Here is a 21,982-nt window from a genome sequence, read left to right on the forward strand (position 1 = left end):
TTTCTTCCTCAAACATGCACCCCACGTTCATAGTTTCAAAAAAAGGGAAGTTTGCCATAAACCACTCAAACCCCTGTCTGTCTACTCATCAAATTTGCAAAATAGGAAAACATCTCATTTAGGACAAGGGGTTCTCCTCTCTTTCTCCTCCTTCTTCTTTCTCGCACATAGAACAACCATTTCTCTCAAAAAAACAACCATTTACTGTTTTTGCAACTGAAGTAAGGTTAATTTGCTAAGATTATTAACCTCCTAGCTAGGCTTGTTGCTTCCTTGGTTTGTTGCTTGTTAAGAGATGGTCCGATCCTTTGGACGCCAGAACAGCATACAGAAGTCCAAGTCTTTCAATCTTAAAAAGATGTTTGAGGGTCCAGGGAGACAGATTCAGAGTTTGATCCTTGAGAGTGGGCATGAAGGAGGTTCTGAAGACAGCAAGATGCTGTCCAAAAGTTATGAGACGAGGTATCTAGGAAGTCCATTGGAGCGCCACAATATAGGGTCGGCGCTTTCGCGGCACACGGCTCCAGTAAGTCCACAAGGCAAGCAACTCTCAGGTAAAATCATCGTCTCTGATACCATATTAAATCACTACTTTTTTTAAAAGTTGATAAAAGAAAAGTAAATTTTAATCAATATTCTAACAACCTGCATGTATGCAGTTGAAGTTGCAACAGTTTTATGTCAATCCAATTACCCAGAAAGCAAAAACTAAGATTATATTCTTGTGTTTGTATGTGGTTTTATTCAGATATGGAATTGATGAAGGAAAGATTTTCTAAGTTGCTTCTTGGTGAAGATATGTCTGGTGGTGGAAAGGGTGTTTCTTCGGCTTTGGCTTTGTCAAATGCCATCACAAACCTTTCCGGTACTTTCTTTTCTGATATAACATTTGTTCACAAAAAAAAGGGGTAATTACTTTTTCCTCTATCAATTACAACACATTGTCACTGTGCCTCAAGAACTGACAACCCTACTACCCGACTCCATCAAACTACTATTTTGTGCCCAAAACCCCATTTCCGTCAGTCAAAGGTATTAATTCAGACGGTTAACCCGTCACTTTGCCCCCATAAACTACAACACATTGTCACATTTCCTCCTTGAATTATAACGCATTGTCACTCTGCCACATGAACTACAATGCATTGTCAGTTTGACCGTCTGAGTTTATGTCTTTGACTGACATAATGGGAGTTTTGAGCACAAAATGGCAGTTTGATGGGGTCAGAAAGTAGGGTTGTCAATTCTTGGGGGCAAAGTGACAATGCGTTATAGTTGATGAGGAAAAAGATAATTACCCAAACAAAAATATATATATATATTCTGTATATGTTGTTTCTGATATATGTTGTTGTTCTGCTACAATGCAGCATCTGTTTTTGGAGAACAATCGAAGCTGGAGCCCATGTCTATAGAGAGGAAAACAAGGTGGAGAAAAGAAATCGAATGGCTTTTATCTGTAACTGATCACATTGTTGAATTTATTCCTTCACAACAGAAATCCAAAGATGGAACAAATATGGAGGTGATAAATCTCTCTAGAACAAATATTGAACAGATGTAATTTTGACCATGTTAACGTTGTTTTCCTCTTAAGAAGTTTTTGATTTTGTTATTTGATAGATAATGGTGACTCGGCAAAGAAGTGATCTGCTCATGAACATTCCCGCTCTCCGCAAGCTTGATGCTATGCTCATTGTAAGTAATATTGCTCCTGGTTTCTATATATATATATAATTTCTATATATATATATATATAGCTAGAAGGGATCATTCTTCCATATGGCCGAGCTAGATTATATCTTTTGCTGATGAAACTATAATGAACAGGGCTACCTGGATAACTTTGGAAGCCAAAATGAGTTCTGGTATGTTTCCCAAGATGCAGATGAATCTGAGAAAGGTTGCACCCCGATCAGAAATGGCGACAAATGGTGGTTACCTACTGTTAAAGTTCCACCAAATGGGCTGTCGGAGGTCTCTCGAAAATGGCTGCTCTTTCAGAAAGATTCCGTGAACCAAGTATTGAAAGCAGCCATGGCAATAAATGCTCAAGTACTATCAGAGATGGAGATCCCTGAAAGCTACATTGAATCTCTACCAAAGGTAATAAAAGGAAAGTGAACAAACTCATAATGAAATGGAAAAATAAAGACAATAGGAAAATAAGAGAAAAAAAAAATCCCATAAATCAAATCTTTCTCTTATTCTTTGATAACTTTACAATACAAATGGCTAGGAGATATATTTAATCAGAATGGTTTGATTAGAATTATATATTCTAACAGAAAGATCCCCACTTACTAGCTTTACAATGATTTTGGTACTTTGGTTGATTTTCTTTGTTATGATTAACAGAATGGTAGAGCAAGCCTTGGAGATTCAATCTATAAGTGCATTACAGTAGAGTACTTTGATCCGGAGCAATTCCTCTCAACAATGGACATGTCCACAGAGCATAGAGTACTTGACCTTAAGAACAGGATCGAGGCCTCAATTGTGATCTGGAAGAGGAAGATGCACAACAAGGATGGAAAGTCTTCCTGGGGTTCAGGTGTTAGTTTGGAGAAGAGAGAACTCTTTGAAGAAAGAGCAGAGACAATCTTGCTCCTACTAAAGCAGCGGTTTCCAGGAATTCCACAATCTGCACTTGACATATCTAAGATCCAATTTAATCAGGTAAGAAAACATTGCACCTTTTTAGCTTTCAAATGTTTCTCTTCTCATACTAAGACTCTGAGAAAACCATTCTCTGCTAAATATGCACAGGATATAGGACAGGCTATTCTAGAGAGCTATTCAAGGATAATAGAAAGCTTGGCATTCAATATCATGTCAAGAGTTGAGGATGTTCTGTATGCTGATACAATCACTAAAAACCCATCACTAGCCGCACAATCCTACAGGAACTGTCCAAAGGAATCTTCGCCGTCAATTATTGGTGATGATGTAGACCAGTGGAATTCTGCGGAGACGCCAAATTCGAAGACACTGTCGGATTTCATGGGTTGGAATTTGGATCAGGGAGCGATTGATCACATGAAGAAGATGAATAATACGAACGGCGAGATGGACAACTACTTCAAGGAAGAAAATGATAAGCATAAGAGCAAAATAGTAAACATTGTGACCACGAAGAAAATGTCCTATTTAGAGAGGCTTGAGAACCTGAGTGGCCTAAGAAGTCCAACGGCTCGCCATTAGTGGCAGTAGCATTAGGATAAAAGAGCAAAGAGAAAGGAGGAAAAACACAAATGATGAGAAAGGGAGAGAGAAGAGAGAGGAGCAGACAAACATAGAGAAAGATAGTAAGAGGGCTACAACTGGTCAAATGTAAATATATTTCAGACCCATGTTGGCAAGTAGGATTCTGTTCAAGAGCTAGGAATTCTTGTACTGTGCTTCCTTCCTACTGAGGAAAGGGAAGTCCTCGTTCAATTAATGGGTTTGATGCATTTGGTATATGCTTTCTTCCTTTCTTGGCATCTATCCAATGTACTTCTTTATTTCACCTACTCTTCTCTCTCTTTTGGTTTCATGTTTTCTTTCTTTACGTTTGGCCTTAATGACATATGATGAACTGTGTTAGAACACCAATCTACAACTCTTGATGAAAGCACCAACTGTGTGATAAAGGCTCAAAACCTTCAAGTGTTTGTTGTAAATCCAAGTTGTAATTGCTCAGAATCAAGAGTCTCAGCAATTCATGCGAGACATTAACTCAAACAGTTTCTAAACTTCAATAAACTGATAGGAAAGAACAAACTTCATTATTTAAATTAATATTCTAACAAACTCACAAATCAACAATCATCAAGAGTGAAATTTCTCATTAGGGAACATACACTGAGCATAAGGAAGAGTCATAACAAGATAGAAATTCCTAATTTTAATTTGTTCAAACACTAAGGTATTTATGTTCTCATTGTCTTAATTTTCTGATGAACTCCATATAAAGAAACTTCAAACATCTACCTAAGAAAGCATGTTTCCAATCAAGGATCACTAAACAAACACATTGAAACCCTTAATAATTCATCCTGTTCGTTTAGCTCGCCGAATAAAGGATAAGATATCACCACGCTGCACTGATGATCTTCTATGGCGCCCAATTTTTTGAGTAACCTGCAACAAAAGCATGCAAAAGATAGGATGGAAAATACATATATAATTACATATATGAGGTTATGGATTGGTATAAGAGGCATGTTGTATATATAACCTCACCAACCTGGAAATGAAATGTAGGATTAATTGAACGCTTCGACAATACCGACAAACCATCACGAACAGGCAACACTACACAAACCACGTAAAAAAACAACAGTCATGTTAAATCATCATTTATTCCAAAAGTTTGAGTCGATAAGAAAATGTAAATTTTATCATTTAATCAATACTTTAACATTATTAGACGAGTGAATCCCAATTATCAAAGGATAGAATAGCACATCAATGGCTTGTGCGATAATTTTTTTTTTTTTTTTGGGTGTTTTCATAAACAAGGAAATTAAAGTGATAATTTACCTACTGCTAAGTCCCTATTCCCTTTCTCAAGAGATGGCTTCTGAGTGTATGTGTACAAGAAAAGTGGAATTTCCTGCTCTCTGACAAGCTCATGTTGATCTATGAATCCCCCACCAGTTTTATCATCAGTATCCCTGCAATAATATAAAATTGATCAGAACGATGAAATCATGGAACCCAATTCTATCTCAGAATCATTGATGTTAGAAGAACTTATTTTCTCTCATTTCATTATATACCATTTAATGGAAAATACTAAAGTAACATAATTTAAAAATCACACTTCAAGATTTTAAGAACTCTGAACAGTAGAATTATCATAGAAAACTAGAAGATCCATATCAGTTGGGCTACAATGCTGCACTTAAATGCATGCACTATATGTAAATAAATAAATAAATAAATAAAAATCCACATAGCACTCCAGCATGTAACTTTCTTTAATTTTACTCAAGAAAATGTGTTCTTGGGTGGTTTGAAGCCATGCAGCCAACAACCCAACACCCTGAAATATTTCAGTATTATGAGAGCATCAAAAGGAAAAGATTTTACCTTGAACCTTCACATGCTTTCTCAACGTTTGCAGTTGCTAATCAGAGGTGAGAGCAACAAAGAAAAAAAAAAGGCAAGAAATTAATAATGGAAATAAATTATACACATTTTTTGTTATTAAAAAAAAAAAAAAGATTCTATAGAGATGATTACGCTTTGATAAATAACGTCGATGATGTCTTGTCAAATTCTCACTCCACCGTAGTTGAGTCAGAGCAAGCTTGTGTGCATATTGTTCACAAACGAGAAGTCTCTGTCAAAGCACCAAACAAATTTCACGAGGAGTACTTGTTACAACTCTCTACTCTTCCAAATTTCCAATATATATAGTTGATTGACATGCATTATGAGATTGACGAAAAGAATAAATATATACTTGTTTGAGGCAATTGATTCGAAGCTCGGCCTCGGAAAATGCATTGGTCTGAGAAATGCAGAAGTTAAGGCTAGTAGAGACAGTCCCAAGGTGGTCAACAACACTCACCACCGCCCTGCATATGTACTCTTTTGTGTTTTCCATCACACTGCAAATTGCAAAATATGTACAGGGTGTAAGAGAAAGCGCCAGCCACCTTCATCACCTCAGTGGGAAAATGTTTGAAATATTACAATTTTTTTTTTTTTATTATTGTACATACGATCATGATATTTACTCACATTTTCTTGTCTTTGGCATTCAAGAAAGTGGTTTCGGAATAATCGGCAGCATAATGAAGCTGAGCACGTAAGTGTCGAAGTTCCTGCATGCAGTAGTCACAAACTCAATCAACAAAGAAACAGCAAAAGATGTAGGCATGAGATGAGAAAGAAGAAGATGAAAGTGCACCTGGAGAGACTTGTCAAAGCGTGTGATATCCTGATGATCAGACTCGTCTTCTAGACTTTGAAAAGATGAAGAAGAAGAAGAAGAAGAAGACGGCTTAGTAGAGTTGTGCATTCTGTCGTCGTTTCCAGCAGCTAAAATGCAGACATTAATGAAGAAGCTCTCTCCTTATCTTTAATTCCCCTGTTTTGAAAAGCAGGGGATGAGTGGAGTGGGGGTTGGGGTATGCCTTTTTTTCAGTAAAAGATGGGGTGGGTGAGTGGAGACTCGTGAGGCTCTCACTCAGGAATGGAATAAAAACCAAAACCCATTAAGGACAGATTCTGATAGAACTCTAGAGATTGCAGAAGAAGACAAAAACAGTCTTAGCCCCCGTGATTTTGTGTTCGTTCCTTTCCAAAAGCGCATGCACTGCCTGCCTCACTGACAGCAAGATCACCACTACCCACCCTCTTTAACGTATTGAATATTTTTTTACTACGTAAATACGAATCCCATTCTTCATTAAAACACAAAACAATTTGCTTATTTAGACATTTTAGCTTTCTGAAACAATTTTCTTAACTAATTGCTATTTGTTGAAATACCAAAAACTTCATGCTTTACAAGTAAATGTTTTTTTAAAAAAAATAAATAAATAAATAATAATAATAATAATAATAATAATGAGCTCAATTAGTTCTTTTTAAAATTTTAAGCATAAGTCATGGGGAATTGAACCAACTCGTGATTGAACATTCATCCAGGAAAAGGGGACACCTTTGGGTCCAAAAATCACCGGATTTCCTTTACCCTTTTCTTCTTTTGTTTGTTTGTTTTTGTTTTTGTATTTTTGTTTTCCAGCATCAAAATAATTGCAATAAAAATTAAGAACAAATTTTTTTCTTCTATTGGAAAATTTTTTACCAACCCAATTTATTAAATTTGGCATTTGTCTTTGAACATGTAATTCTCACACGCATTTTAAAAAATGCATGGGAGAATCAAATGCTATATAAAAAATACACATGAGAATTAAAAATGCTAGTAAAAATATATTTAATAGACTGAATTTGAAAAAAAATCCTTCAACCCAGTTTATTTTATAAAGAAGACTTTGTCCGCGATGAAGTGATTGAACATAGCAAAAAGGACATCTATCATGGTTTCTGAATCATAGCACATGGCTGCTGTCACTAAAATGAAAATCTGAAGAAGAAGAAAAATAGATCCTTAGATCCAAGCAATCCTAGTATCTAAACATCTGGGGTATGTGGCTCAAAGACAAAAATGACTGCTTACTGCTCAAACAGTAAAACGTCAGTGCTGAGCAAAATCTTTTCTTTATGAGCAAATGAATAAATGATTATACAGAGAGAAGATACATAGAAGACTACACCCTACATAAATTCCCTCCACTCCCAACCAACCTGAGAGAAACTCCAGAAAGAGGCAATGGCAGCTCACAAAAACTATTACTCCAAAAAGATTAACCTTTTGATGGCTTAAAAAACCTTGATATAGGTACATTTAACATCAGCAGCAGCAAAGAGGTTTTCTGGACTGTCAGAGCTTCATGTAGTTTGCACAAGACAGACAGCTGCATGAGCCACATAACTGTTGAAGGAGCTCTTGGTTTGGAATTCAGTTTTCCACAGCATCATTTTGAGGTCCCGAACAAGACAGCCATTATATTTCAAAATCAATCATGCAGTTACCAAACATCTCTGCAGCTTCAATCTGTGAGAGTATAGTGTGATTATCATTTGAGTGCACAGATGCTGACAGGATATCTCTGAGACTTTTGTAGATTTCCTGAGGTAGATTTTTAGTATTTTCACGATTTCCATGACTCGGTTCTGGCCTTATCTTTACTTCAGTTCGAAAAGCTGACCTTGTATGTCCCTCGTTAGACTGAAGGGATAGTGATTCTATTTATTACAAGAGAATACAGTCCATCAGTGGTGAAGTTGATTTGGCTTCATGAAAAAGGAAAATGCAATCAACTAGTAGATAACAATGAACATGTGTGATTATGTGCATGAATAGATAAAAAAATGTTTGTAAGAAAAACAATCAATGCACATTCATATCTCTAGGCATGGAAGCTTTCTGTATATTTTATTTTCTTGCGAGTTAGGTAGATAGTGTTGAAGTTTTCAACAAGGAGATTAGCAGAAACCCCATAATAACAAATGAAACTCCACAATTAAAAAGAATTAATCACTCTCAAATGTAGGTAGAACCACATTATAGTCTCCATCAAAATTAGAGTTTTTAAGACTTTTGTCTCAAAAAAGAATGAGTTAAGGAGTTTAAAATAAGTTCCAAAAAGACAATGATATATTACCAGGAATGGTTAAAATTACGAGCAAGTTACATAAACTTATTAGACCCCATTCACAGACATTATTATGACTATAAAAGTTGATTAGTACAAAAAAAAAATCTTTAGTAGTCTTAATACAATTTTATACAAAAATCAAGCCACTAATTAATGGAATTCCAAAATGAAAACTCAGAACAAATGAATCGACCAACTACGCTTTCTTTCTTAAGGATTTTCTCAATTTCACTTCTTTTGCAAGCAAATACAAAAACTGCTGATCCCGTCTACTCCTAATCCGTTTCATATTTAATTTATATAACACACACATATTGAGTTTGTCAAGAATTGTGTATCGTTATAGTTTGGCCATCCCAAGCAAATATTCCTAGTCCCCCCCAAATCTTCTTAGATTCATTTTCACATAAATTCAGTAAATATCGTAAATAGTGCTCACTTACTTGCACACGTTATTAAACAAAACATATTATAATTGAACTTAGTGAATTATCTATGGATACATACTTACAAGTAATAGTCAATAGAAATATATTTAAATCCTATTGGGTATAAATGATTCCTTAAGAGTAAATTACGCTCACACCAGATCTTGTAAATATCAACATGATCAACTCACCTCAAATGCTATACAAAAGGCACTTAAGATTTCTTTTATTTTGATGGGATTGAAGAAACACACAACACACTCTTAGGACAGTTATTGTCATTGATAGGCCACTAGGCATGGTGGATTTCATGTTACCAGCCAGGGTGTTAAAATGGGAATGCTTAATTTGATTGAAATTAGTGAATTACCTTCAGGACTAGTGGCAGAATCTTGCCTTGCCACAAGTGACTTAGCACGTGTAACACATAGCCAGGTTCTTTCTGCTTCATAATCATGTTCTGATGCAACTGGAATATGCCAGTGGCCTGTATCAGATTCCTGTTATCATGTTGCACCAAGAGCTTTAGATTACTGATTTATCAGCTAACAAATTTTTACTCACACCCACATAAACACACATATCATACTGAATTTCATCCATTTTTCTTTACTTTTAAAACATACAGTAAACCATCCAATTGGTTCTGACCTGAATCACAACAGAGCAAGGAGGAGGCATGTGAAAGATTGGACCAGCATCAGAAAAACGGAAATGCACCTTATATTAAAAAAAAAAAGAAAAGAAAAGAAAAGAAAGAAAGATACTTCGTTAGCAATACATTAAAAATCAATGAAGACGACCACACGCTATTGTTTGCACAAAGTAGAAACGGTTTTGGAACTAGTTATCGATACAAGAGAAAAAAAAACTAACTAAAAATATTATCTATCTGCAACCTAAACACATACAATGGAAAAAGACTACTTTAAAAAGCATTGAATTCTCATCTCAAGAGCTTCACTCACTTGGTGCCTCTCTTTCCATTTTGGAAAAAAGTCATTTCCTAGAAGTTGAAATGTATGGTCTCTCATCTCATCATTGGTCACGAGTAAGCACTTAAACTTTATAGCTGCATACAACCAGTACCTGACGCACAGGTTATTAACAAGGGTGCTTTAAATGCATACACATCATAGAAATAACTTGACATCAAATTAAGTAATGAATTACAAGTATAACATATATATGCATGGGTAAATGAATTCCAAGAGTATATATTTCTCACCAGTCGTCATTTGACCCTGTAGGTGTTGCATAGAGTGCATCACCATTTTTCCACTTCTCAATCAAGGCCCTATTTACTGGTTCATCCATCTTCCGTCCAGTCATACGCTTGTTATGCAAAACAATGAGAGGCCATTTCTTTGAAGGAAGCTTTTGGCGTATTCCATTAACAACAGCACTTACCTAAGAATTCCAACCCCACCAACCCAAAAAACAAATTAAAATAAATTCACCATAAATTTAAAATAAATAAAATTAAATTAATAAATAAATAAAAAAAAAAAGAGGAGCTTGAGCCTTCAAATACCTTACCCTGGATGGCATAAATCTCTTCTGGCTGAAAAGACCGATATTAGCAGCATCTACCACTGCTTCAAAAGGTCCATAATAGTCAAGCCATTTCTGCCAATAACAGATTTATTCATTTTCCCTTTAAACACCACATATAAGATTAGGAACAAGAATTATTAAGGGATTTTCATACTTGAAATTTCTGAAAGCTTGAATTTCTCTCTCTCTTTATAGCGATAGATGCAACCGACTCAGCAAAATTCTCTGTTTCTTTAGGATCAAGGTCAATCATTGCCAACCTCTCCCCACAGCATTTACACAAACCATCAGCTCCAACAGTCGTGTATGAAGTGCTCCACCTTCCTTTCCCCAACCAGCCCTGTCCATGCCAGCCTCCACCTCCATTTGCAATTGCTTCCTCTATCAAATTTTTATCCCATTTTGTTTTCCCCACTCTTGAAGCCGCCTTGCCATTAAACCATTTAACAATCAGATCTGCCGTAGTGGGTGAGACCTTCCGCACACTTGTTCTTAGTTTATGCAACAAGTAGTACACCTTGTCACCTTTACTGGCTCCAACACTTACTCTTAGGAGAGCCTCCAAATCAGGTTCCTCTGGATAGACACCATGTGCCAACATGTGTTTCTCAACAACAAATGCTTTGTCAATGTCTCCACTATTGCAAAAGGAAGACAGAGCAGGAACATAAGAACGCAATCTTGGATTTATTCCCAATGGCTTCATTTCCTTCACCATATCAAATGCCAGGTCACCATTACCCATCGACATTGCCATTCTAGCCACAGATGTCAATGCTGCTTCATTCATTGGGACATTATCCAAACACATCTTCTTGTAGATCTCAAAACCCCTTTGAAGTGCATACGACTTGACATCTTCACCTACCTGAATTTTACGATCTTCTTGGTTACCATTCCCATCTTTTGTGTTTGAAAAATTATTACCACCCTTTTCTGGATAACTTAGTCCATCGAAAAGTTGTGCATTTGACTTTGTAAACCCATTAGAATACTGGCTTAATTTCTCCTTTTCATCATCAGAACTACTTAAATTGTCAAACCTACTACTAGAATTCAATTCCATTTTATTTGTAGTTCCATGACTTCTAACAAAATCAACTTGTTTCTCATTGTCTGAAACTGGAATATTCAATTCCATATCACCCAAATTCCTGCTACTCTTATCTCGCAATGCACTCAACCCCCTGGAATTCAAACTAGAAACTCCATTAGATGAGTCCAATGTATTCAAACTCCTACTATCACTCCCACTTTTAGCTGGGCGAATAACACCCATAGCAGCAGAAGAACAAAGATACAAAAGTACAGTATAATGGTACTGCCCCAGCTCAATTCCTTCTCCTAGCGCCTTATCATACAATTGAATTGCACCTAAGACATCCCCTCTTTTCGAACACATATCCAATTCAACCCTCAACTGAAACGCTGGAGATTCATTTTTCTTAGACCCCCTCCCCTTATGCTCCTCTCCCACCAGCTTATCATCACCTTTCTTGGGCTTCTTCTTCTTCTTTTCATTAACCAACAAACTACTCACACTCGAAGAATTCACCATTATATTCTCATCTTTAGACCTCAAAGAAGAATTCCCAGAACCCACTTTTCTTCTTTCTCTAAAACTCAAGTTTTTCCTTATGTTTTTATCTTTTGTTGAATCTGTCTTCTCCACCACTGAACCACCAAGGTTTTTCACAGAGCTTCTCTCTATTCTTTCATCTACAGCCCTTGCCGAAGAAAACCCATTGCCATTTTCTTTTGCAGTTCTTAAATTCACCCTTTTTTTTGGAGGTTGGTCCGTAATAGACACCCTTGTTTTAATGTGACTAACATTTGCTCTAACTACAAGGAGACCAACAAAAAAAAAAAAACTTCGTTTAAGTGTGTGCTTGAAACGTGAGAAAGTGAAAAATGTTAAACCAATCGAATTTAAGAGCCTCTTAGAGTGGAAGAGTACTTACAGAGAGTGACGGAGAAGAGGTGCCTTTGCAGAGTGTTGAAGGTAGAGGAGGCCATTTGTGGCCGTTGGAAGAGCTTGCTGGCATATTGATATGGTCTTGAATATAACAAGTTGAAGTGGCGCAGTAGAAAACTCCTATTTACGAAAATGCCCTTGATTTTTTATTAATTGGCCAATGTAGACTTTAGAGGGAACGTTATTTTTTTTATTTGGGAAAAGCCCCCCCTCAATTGACAATATACTTCTAAATTTTTAATTGTAGTTTTTTCAACATTCCATATTTAATTTTAAGTTTTTCATGAGAAATAGAGAGTGAAATTAAATCTGGAGCATTGAAAAACCTACAATCTCTTGTAGTTTTGTTTTACGGCATTTAAGCCAAATCCTAATAAAATCTCCTTAATCATACTTTATAAACGCGAAACAACGTTACCACAATTTCTCGAGGTGGCGATTGAAGTTTTAAAGAGTCTTGAGAGAGCATCAAGCGATGCATAATGTTGGTGACAAAAGAGATAAGGACTGAGATCTCTCAAATTAGGTGATATAAAATTTGAACAGCTTAAGAGAGGAGTTGCGAGGCTTATTTGTTCTGAACTAGTGAGCCCAACATCTTAGATTACCCAAGACAAATAAACCCGCAATCCACTCTCTTAGATTGCCTAAGCCCTGTTTGTTTTCACATCAAATGTTTTCCCTTTTATTGGTGTTTGATACGGCCGAAAATTATAGTCAAACCAAAAACATTTTGGTTGAACAAGAAACCTTCTTTAATTTTCAGTAAAATTGTTTTCCTTTTTTAAAGCTGTAAATGATTATCTGAGTTTGAGCTTTATCCTTCTCAAATCACAGGACTACCACTGGAAGCTACTGGATTACAGTCGAAGTATGCTGAAAGTCACTGGCAGTTTTCTATCGTCACTCATTTTCCGTACAAACCTAACTCTGAAGTTGAAAAAGGCTAATAATCCCTCTTCGCCTTAGAGATTGGCACACTTGTTCTTTTTCTTGAATTTTTTTTTTTACCTAATAAACTTTTCTTGGTGTTTGTACTCTTTATTCTATATTCCACGTCATACGATAGAATGTCCACCTAGATTCTCCAAAACCCTGTGGCCCATCCTTTTTTTCTGCAGCCAAGCTCAGCCAGGTAGGACGGTGGTGGATCTGGAATGTGGATGCCAGCTTCTTCTTCCTTTTTTTTGGCAATGAAGTCTAGACTGTTTGGGTATTGCATTTCTTGATTTTTGTGGGCAATGTTAGTGCGCAGAAGATGCCTAGGTGCGAGGCTGCTTCTAACGGCATGCCTTCCCGGAATAGTCTGGGCGAGGGAAGAAGGCTCTTGAGGCCTTCAGATTACATTGGATGGAGTCCGTCCTAATGAGCTCAAAGTTGAAAGGCGTATTAATTCGCGTATTAATTCATTGAGCAAGGTCGAGTTATGCCATACATCACTCTCCCTTATCTCTCTCGTCTCCCCAAAAGCCTAAGAGGCATGGTACCCATAGTACTTAATATATGAAGATTGATTTTTTATTAGAAAAACTACACTGCATAAGCTTTAAGGGAATGAATAGAATTACTCAGCAAAGTCTACGGGATTGCTCCGACAATTTAACCAAACAATGTGCCTGCATGGTCATATAACTTATATTCCTCTGATTCCCGTAATAGAAGCAGCAATGGCACAACAAAATTTTGCAATTGAAAAGCCAAACAAATTTGACAACTAACGAAGTCCATGTTCATAGATGCAAACTTTAAGTGACTGTGCCAGTGCGACATTGAAGAAATGTCATCCCAAGTCTAAAAATAAAGAAAAGGGCTACTGAGTACTGATCATAAGTGTGATGATATGCCAACATGAAAGAACTATCCTTTTCTCCAACTATTATGAGAGGCCACTTCCTGGTATACAACTATATGTCATACCAGCTTCTCAAATGGAATTGAATCACTTGAAAAATGCCATGTGGAAATTGTAAATATAGCATGTAAATAACAAAAGAGCAAAGCCATGTACTACTTTGCTGGGCATAAAGAACAATGCGTACTTCATTATGGTTAACAAAAATTCATCCAGGTTCCTGGACATGGAGATTCAAAACGACATATAAAAAAAAATAAAATAAAACAAAACAAAACAAAAAACAAAAAAGATGAAGATAAATAGAAGCAATCTAAGCACTAACGTCTCATGTTCTTTATAAATGACAGAAGAACTGTTCAATACAGGCCCGTAAAGTTGGAACAAAATAAAATTGCCATCAAACAAAATGCGCTGCCTTGTAAGAACTCATGCTGAGAGAGTCATAAAGGCATTGATATACCTGCAATATGGACAAAACAGAGTGTTAAATGAGATAACAATATCACAAGAAAAAACATAATTCTGTAAACATTGTTGCCTACACCACACACACAAACTTGTGATCAAAACTTGATCATATTGAGCAAACATAATTGTTTCACAAGCAAGAATTCCTGGTTGTATCATGAATAATTGCTGTGCAACCATCTGCATATTTTTCTGTTTCCTTCAGTGCACGGCAGTGTGTGCTTTTGCAGCTAGAAACAAAGAACATAGCAAACCACTTCAGTGTGGGACTTTAGCCTATTCTATGAATTAAAAAGAATGGTTTCATTTTACCATCTATAGTCGCAACTTGCAAGAATAGTCCATACTAAATATTTACCTAAGCGCATCCTCTCAAGAGATAAACATCTTTTGACAGCTTAACTTTTCACACGTGCTCATGTGAAGTCAATATGATGGAAGCCAGCAAAATGAATCAACCCTTTCAAAGACAGCCTTATCAACCAAAGAACAACCCAATATTTAAAGTTGAAACCAAATATGATGAAGATTATACTTCGACATATGCAAAGGTTAAATATCCCTATGCTGCCTCCCCCAGCTCCAGAGCACCATACTGTTTAAAAAATTACATCTGGTAGTGGCCTATTCGAGTTTTATATTCTTGTTCATGCCACAGAAACAGTAAATCCTAGTAGGAATCTCAAAAAGTTCGAAGAGAATTGGTGTCTCTGCATATCCACGGTGCCTCTCCAGTTCGCCAATTGACCACCAGTTCACTCAGAGCAAGGTCCAACTAACTACTCTTAAGAAACAGGGTGCTAATTTCTCAGAATACCACCAAAATCATCCGGAAGTAATTTAAATCTTAACAGAGACAACTGCAAAGCCATTACACGGGTCTAAGGTTTACTTGCAGGGATAGGTACACGAAGTAGCACTGTCTTGGAAGGATTCCCCATCATAAAAATAATAAAATAATAAAATAATAAAAAACCTTTTCATATTGGCTTCCCATTTCAAGTTCCAGTTACATCTTCTTACAGGAACCATCTACATTACTCATTGAACAAGTCCAGACCATCTGGATTGAAATTGTCTTTATTTGTGCACTGAAATGGGTTTGAAATCAATCCCAAGTAGCTTCTTTAAGGCTCAAAAAAGTTGTTTTAAACCTAATTCTGCCGATGGATGGTTATTCTTGAACATTCTATATTACTTTAAAATAAGGGGATTGTCTTACTTATCAAAATAAGGTGATTCCCTTAATCAATAAATTCTCTAAGCAGTGTGCATGATTCAAAGCTCCTAAAGTTTCATATATCACTCCTGATTGTGAAGGTACTAAATGAAGACATATTGTCAGAATCTAATAATTTATTGAACTTTAATCAGGGGTCTAGATTTCACTAAAGCTAGTTAATGCACATATTTTATCCATGTATAACCAGCACCATTAAGCTCAACCATCCACTTCGGGTGGCTACATCATCCAGATTTGTCTAGGACACACTTCCATTGAGATTTTTTTTTTAATTGGCAAGTTCCATAGCACTCAATGGGTCTTAAACCAACGGCCTTAAACTCCACCCCAATAGATATTTCCCCCCTTCCCTTATTTTGCCAAATAATCTTAAGTTGCAGCTTAGATAACATATGAGGATTTTGCAGATAGGCATCAACCCAAAAGATTGAAAAAAGATAAATGTTACACACACTCCCAAGTGCACACTCTCTGACATGCCAGTAAAAATTATCATTAAATCCAAAATTCCAAAGTAATCCATTCAAAATCTAATGGTGATTTTTATATGACATCAAAGAGTGTGTACTTGGGAGTGTGAGAGGAAGAGTATGTAGCATTTCTCTTGAAAAAAAAGGAGTACAATTTGATTAATTAACTCCAGACATTTCATATCAATTTGCTCATTAAGCATGCCCTAAGAGTTCTACCATCCCATATTGTTTTTAATTAGTCAAATAGCTCGATTTTTCCATCCAATGGTCTCATCCCTCCAGTAAACAGACCATAATGACGGTAAATCCTCTCTTCTCATGCCCATTCCGTTTCCCACAATGCCTTTTTCTGAATTTTTTTATGGAATCCTATGGATTTAACAAGGGAGTAAAGCATTAATAAGACTCAGTAGCGAAAACTCTATTTAACCTCACCAATAATCTTGAATTTCTAATCTGTGCACCCATAGAAATGTGGGGGCAGGGGGGGGAGACAATCTGCATTTGCTAGTCAGGCCCATATAAAACATCCCAAAATATTCTACCTTATCATAGCATATGCGGCGTAGCATTCATATCTCCAAGCCTACATGATTGCAACTGATCTAAATTGAGTCAAGATAACCAATACCTATCCTACCATACAAAATAGCAGTACCAACCAGGTTTTTCCACAATTTTCAAGAACTGGAAAACTTCTAATTGCAAGTACATCCAATGACAGAAAATTTCATCTGCATTTGGAAATACCATCAATGCACGTTTTAGTCACACATACAAGCAGGGTGGAGTGCACCAAACTTCCTACTCTTGCATTTTCTGGAAGAACGTACTCTAGTAACACTCTAGCAATCTATCTCTGTACCCATATAAGCAACATCAAGGGCATGATTAAGCATCAAATAAACGGGAACATAAAACACACCTTGCGGAACTAAACACCAGCTATTTGATTCGGCCGACAACCTCGAGATTAGTCGCGCCGAAGCTATCGCACTGTGCAACGGCGTCATCGTTTCCACGCTGCTTAACTCCAACGGTAATCTAAACCACCAAAGAAAAACCAAAATGCATAACTACGAAAACAACAGCAAACTGGCTGCCGAGAGAACAGAGGAAATAAAAGGAAAGCGATATGCTTGCAATTCTAATATTCAAACTTATCCTTTTTTTTTTTTTTCTCGGGAACCAAACACGAGGTTAGAAATAAGACTCATAGATGCGAATTCAGAAATCTCACCGAGAAATGCGGGAAACGCGTCTGGCAGAGGCAGAGGCAGAGGCCTGCGACTGAGAGCACGATTTGAGCGGAGAAAGTTCGGGCGCGAGAAATCTTTTGCCGAGCTTGAGAGCGAGTGGTTGTAATCGCGACGAAAACCTCGCGACGACCTTTGAGGACGCCATTGTTAGCTTCCTCGAGAGGCCTCCTGGTGACTCTGCTGCTGAGCTTTCGAGGAACCGAAAGGGTTTTGCCGAAGTGTGCGACTCCAGCGTTTCAAAACGATGCCGTTGGGCTTCTCTGATCGAGATTCACCTATAGGTGAAACGATTCGTTTCAGCAGAGCCTAATAAAGACCTTCCTTTTTTTTTTTTTCTTTTTTTTTTTTTTTTTTTGATAATTAGTTGCAAGTCTAGGGCTATTAAGGGCCCGTTTGGGAGTGCGATTTCAATAAGTGCGATTTTAAAAATTGTGTTTTTAAAATTGCTACTTTTTAAAATCGCACAGGCGTTTGGTAAAACATACTAAAAAATATTTTTTTTATCAATTGAGTGTTTGGATAACATTAGCATATAATTGCGGTTTCATGACCAAATTACCATTAAGGATGAACAAGACAGAGAGGATGAAGAAAAAAAAAAGGGTTTTAATATATTTTAGGTGGGTATTCTTGGTATTTTTTTCATTCCTGTTCTAAAAAAGGTAACTATTGAGCCAAATATCTTTTTAATAGAAATCGTGATTTTGTTTTAAATTCACACTTTTTCAAATAAGCACCCTCTAATCAGCTTATGAAAATCGCAGATTTTTTTGCGATTTTAAAATTTGCGTTTTTAAAATCGCAATCCCAAAAACCCTAAAGTTGCGATTTGGTTTAAAATCGCAGATTATTTTCTTAAAAACGCACTCCCAAACGCACCCTAAGAGAGCAAGCTACTCGCGAGTGAGCTCGGGCTCGGCTTTCATAAGTTCGACTCGTACTAGACTCAAATATTAAATGAAGCGTGTTGTGAACACAAATCCTAGTTTGAATATTAAACGAAGCTAGCTTGCCTCGACTCGGCTAAGCTCGTGAGCAACTCATATAAAGCTCGAATTGGTAGTTATTCACATAATTCTTCATATTAATATTAAAAATTGATGATTTTTTTTTCTAATAGCATCATTTTATTATAAAATGATGTATATCATCTCTCTTCGAAACCAAATGCCTTGCTGTATTGACTCGGGCTCCATAGTCCGCTAATCAGACTAAACAAATGCTCATATACAAGCTGGCTTCTTGAGCCGTTTAAGAATACTTAAAGTTTAAATTTATAATAAAATAAATAAATTAAATTAAGTATAAAAGCTAGCTCGTAAACTGGCTCGGCTCGATTTGAATTATTATGAGCTCGAGCTCGAGCTCGATTTTTTGGCTTCCTCGAGAGCTCGAGCTCCATTGTTAGCTTCCTCAAGAGCTACTAGAGTACTCCTGCCTCCTGGTGCCTCTGCTGCTGAGCTTTCGAGGAACCGAAAGGGTTTTGCCGAAGTGTGCGACTCCAGCGTTTCAAAACGATGCCGTTGGGCTTCTCTGATCGAGATTCACCTATCAGTGAAACGATTCGTTTCAGCGAAGCGTAATAAAGACCTTCCTCTTTTTCTTTTTCTTTTTGTTCTTTTTTTTTTTGGATAATTAGTTGCAAGTCTAGGGCTATTAAGAGAGCAAGCTACTCGCGAGTGAGCTCGGGCTCGGCTTTCATAAGTTCGACTCGTACTCGACTCAAATATTAAATGAAGCGTGTTGTGAACACAAATCCTAGTTTGAATATTAAACAAAGCTAGCTTGGCTCGACTCGGCTAAGCTCGTGAGCAGCTCATATAAAGCTCAAATTAGTAGTTATTCACATAATTCTTCATATTAATATAAAAAATTGATGATTTTTTTTTTCTAATAGCATCATTTTATTATAAAATGATATATATCATCTCTCTTCGAAACCAAATGTCTTGCTGTATTGACTCGGGCTCCATAGTCTGCTAATCAGACCAAGCAAATGCTCATATGCAAGCTGGCTTCTTGAGCCGTTTAAGAATACTTGAAGTTTAAATTTATAATAAAATAAATAAATTAAATTAAGTATAAAAGCCAGCTCGTAAACTGGCTCAGCTCGATTTGACTTATTATGAGCTCGAGCTCGATTTTTTGGCTTCCTCGAGATCTCGAGCTCCATTGTTAGCTTCCTCGAGAGCTACTAGAGTACTCCTGCCTCCTGGTGCCTCTGCTGCTGAGCTTTCGAGGAACCGAAAGGGTTTTGCCGATGTGTGCAACTCCAGTGTTTCAAAACGATGCCGTTGGGCTTCTCTGATCGAGATTCACCTATCAGTGAAACGATTCGTTTCAGCGAAGCGTAATAAAGACCTTCCTCTTTTTCTTTTTCTTTTTGTTCTTTTTTTTTTTGGATAATTAGTTGCAAGTCTAGGGCTATTAAGAGAGCAAGCTACTCGCGAGTGAGCTCGGGCTCGGCTTTCATAAGTTCGACTCGTACTCGACTCAAATATCAAATGAAGCGTGTTGTGAACACAAATCCTAGTTTGAATATTAAACAAAGCTAGCTTGGCTCGACTCGGCTAAGCTCGTGAGCAGCTCATATAAAGCTCGAATTAGTAGTTATTCACATAATTCTTCATATTAATATAAAAAATTGATGATTTTTTTTTCTAATAGCATCATTTTATTATAAAATGATATATATCATCTCTCTTCGAAACCAAATGCCTTGCTGTATTGACTCGGGCTCCATAGTCCGCTAATCTGACCAAGCAAATGCTCATATGCAAGCTGGCTTCTTGAGCCGTTTAAGAGTACTTGAAGTTTAAATTTATAATAAAATAAATAAATTAAATTAAGTATAAAAGCCAGTTCGTAAACTGGCTCAGCTCGATTTGACTTATTATGAGCTTGAGCTCGATTTTTTGGCTTCCTCGAGATCTCGAGCTCCATTGTTAGCTTCCTCGAGAGCTACTAGAGTACTCCTGCCTCCTGGTGCCTCTGCTGCTGAGCTTTCGAGGAACCGAAAGGGTTTTGCCGAAGTGTGCGACTCCAGCGTTTCAAAACGATGCCGTTGGGCTTCTCTGATCGAGATTCACCTATCAGTGAAACGATTCGTTTCAGCGAAGCGTAATAAAGACCTTCCTCTTTTTCTTTTTCTTTTTCTTTTTCTTTTTCTTTTTTTTTTTCTTTTTTTTTTTGGATAATTAGTTGCAAGTCTAGGGCTATTAAGAGAGCAAGCTACTCGCGAGTGAGCTCGGGCTCGGCTTTTATAAGTTCGGCTCGTACTCGACTCAAATATTAAATGAAGCGTGTTGTGAACATGAATCCTAGTTTGAATATTAAACGAAGCTAGCTTAGCTAAGCTCGTGAGCAGCTCATATAAAGCTCGAATTGGTAGTTATTCACATAATTCCTCATATTAATATTAAAAATTGATGATTTTTTTTTCTAATAGCATCATTTTATTATAAAATGATGTATATCATCTCTCTTCGAAACCAAATGCCTTGTTGTATTGACTCGGGCTCCATAGTCCGCTAATTAGACTAAGCAAATGCTCATATGCAAACTGGCTTCTTGAGCCGTTTAAGAATACTTGAAGTTTAAATTTATAATAAAATAAATAAATTAAATTAAGTATAAAAGCCAGCTCGTAAACTGGCTCAGCTCGATTTGACTTATTATGAGCTCGAGCTCGATTTTTTGGCTCGTCCTTAAGCTTGGCTCAAGCTCGAGCTCGAGTAAAATTTAAACAAATTAAGCCCAAACAAGGAAAGCTCGCTCAAACTCGACTTGTTTACACCTCAAGTTGTAAGGAAGCATGTTTGTAACACATACCAGAACAATCATTCACATGTTACAAATACTATAAAAGGAATATTAGGCTTACAAACAAATTTTACAGAAAAAATTTTATAAATTGATGTGGCACAACATGATTGGATATAAGATAAGTTCAAATTTAAAAAAAACTAATCATGTTGTGCCACATCAATTTGTAACAAAATTTCTGAAAATTTTGTTTGTAAGTCTAACACTCCTCATACTATAATAAGAAGAAACTTGAGAAAACATGCATCAATATGGTATTTAAGAGTTTTAACCACACTTAGAATAAATAAGTAGGAACTTAATTAATCATAGTGGAGTTAAACTCTTTTAACCAAATTTGTTTCACATTTTACTGTTATATATCACTTGGATGGTTTTCAAACAAATTTTTTTCCAAGTGTTTAAAATATAATTGTATTATTTCCTCGAACCTTACAACTAATTTCACCTCTAATATTGTTAGGGGTCCAATAATAGAGATATTTTAGGATTAAAATACCTCAGGATAGTATGTTATTTTTATAGATAACATTAGAATTAGGGATTATAATTTAAATATTAGGAATAATTATTATCATTAGAATAATTTACTGTACTTAATATTTTATTTTCACTATACATTGTAATAGATGTGTGGCAGTGGTGGGTGCCGTGTTGATGGTGAACTATAATAT

General features: G+C 36.5%; 4 protein-coding genes across 7 annotated transcripts; 1 reads left to right on the top strand and 3 right to left on the bottom strand.

Moving 5' to 3' along the window:
• Positions 1–257: 257 nt before the first annotated feature.
• Positions 258–3,479, top strand: LOC132165196 (rho guanine nucleotide exchange factor 8). The gene is made up of 6 exons (XM_059575684.1): positions 258–554; positions 749–865; positions 1,371–1,525; positions 1,624–1,698; positions 1,831–2,106; positions 2,359–3,479. The coding sequence occupies exons 1-6, from the start codon at positions 296–298 to the stop codon at positions 3,202–3,204; spliced, it is 1,728 nt and encodes a 575-aa protein (XP_059431667.1). The 5' UTR covers positions 258–295; the 3' UTR covers positions 3,205–3,479.
• A 324-nt stretch (positions 3,480–3,803) lies between these two features.
• Positions 3,804–6,177, bottom strand: LOC132165306 (probable protein ABIL5). Of its 2 annotated transcripts, none has more exons than XM_059575807.1 (8): positions 5,906–6,177; positions 5,737–5,819; positions 5,456–5,651; positions 5,233–5,332; positions 5,080–5,116; positions 4,528–4,661; positions 4,232–4,299; positions 3,804–4,125 (listed from the first exon to the last, which is right to left on the bottom strand). In XM_059575807.1, exons 1-8 carry the CDS (start codon positions 6,014–6,016, stop codon positions 4,036–4,038), a joined length of 819 nt encoding a protein of 272 aa, XP_059431790.1. In that variant the 5' UTR covers positions 6,017–6,177; the 3' UTR covers positions 3,804–4,035. The 2 variants fall into 2 exon arrangements, with proteins under 2 accessions (XP_059431790.1, XP_059431791.1); XM_059575808.1 differs by having other exon boundaries at positions 5,456–5,603; positions 5,906–6,175.
• An 846-nt stretch (positions 6,178–7,023) lies between these two features.
• Positions 7,024–12,229, bottom strand: LOC132165802 (proteinaceous RNase P 1, chloroplastic/mitochondrial-like). Of its 3 annotated transcripts, none has more exons than XM_059576485.1 (8): positions 12,172–12,229; positions 10,365–12,052; positions 10,188–10,282; positions 9,882–10,058; positions 9,622–9,742; positions 9,305–9,373; positions 9,024–9,153; positions 7,024–7,812 (listed from the first exon to the last, which is right to left on the bottom strand). In XM_059576485.1, the coding sequence occupies exons 1-8, from the start codon at positions 12,224–12,226 to the stop codon at positions 7,571–7,573; spliced, it is 2,577 nt and encodes an 858-aa protein (XP_059432468.1). In that variant the 5' UTR covers positions 12,227–12,229; the 3' UTR covers positions 7,024–7,570. The 3 variants fall into 3 exon arrangements, with proteins under 3 accessions (XP_059432468.1, XP_059432469.1, XP_059432470.1); XM_059576486.1 differs by having other exon boundaries at positions 7,775–7,860; XM_059576487.1 differs by lacking the exons at positions 7,024–7,812; positions 9,622–9,742 and having other exon boundaries at positions 9,066–9,153.
• A 2,120-nt stretch (positions 12,230–14,349) lies between these two features.
• LOC132166060 (uncharacterized) lies at positions 14,350–17,749 on the bottom strand. The gene is made up of 3 exons (XM_059576813.1): positions 17,465–17,749; positions 17,150–17,268; positions 14,350–14,500 (listed from the first exon to the last, which is right to left on the bottom strand). Exons 1-3 carry the CDS (start codon positions 17,626–17,628, stop codon positions 14,481–14,483), a joined length of 303 nt encoding a protein of 100 aa, XP_059432796.1. The 5' UTR covers positions 17,629–17,749; the 3' UTR covers positions 14,350–14,480.
• Positions 17,750–21,982: the final 4,233 nt, after the last annotated feature.

Source organism: Corylus avellana, chromosome ca11 (genome assembly GCF_901000735.1).
Source record: "Corylus avellana chromosome ca11, CavTom2PMs-1.0".
Lineage (NCBI taxonomy): Eukaryota > Viridiplantae > Streptophyta > Magnoliopsida > Fagales > Betulaceae > Corylus > Corylus avellana.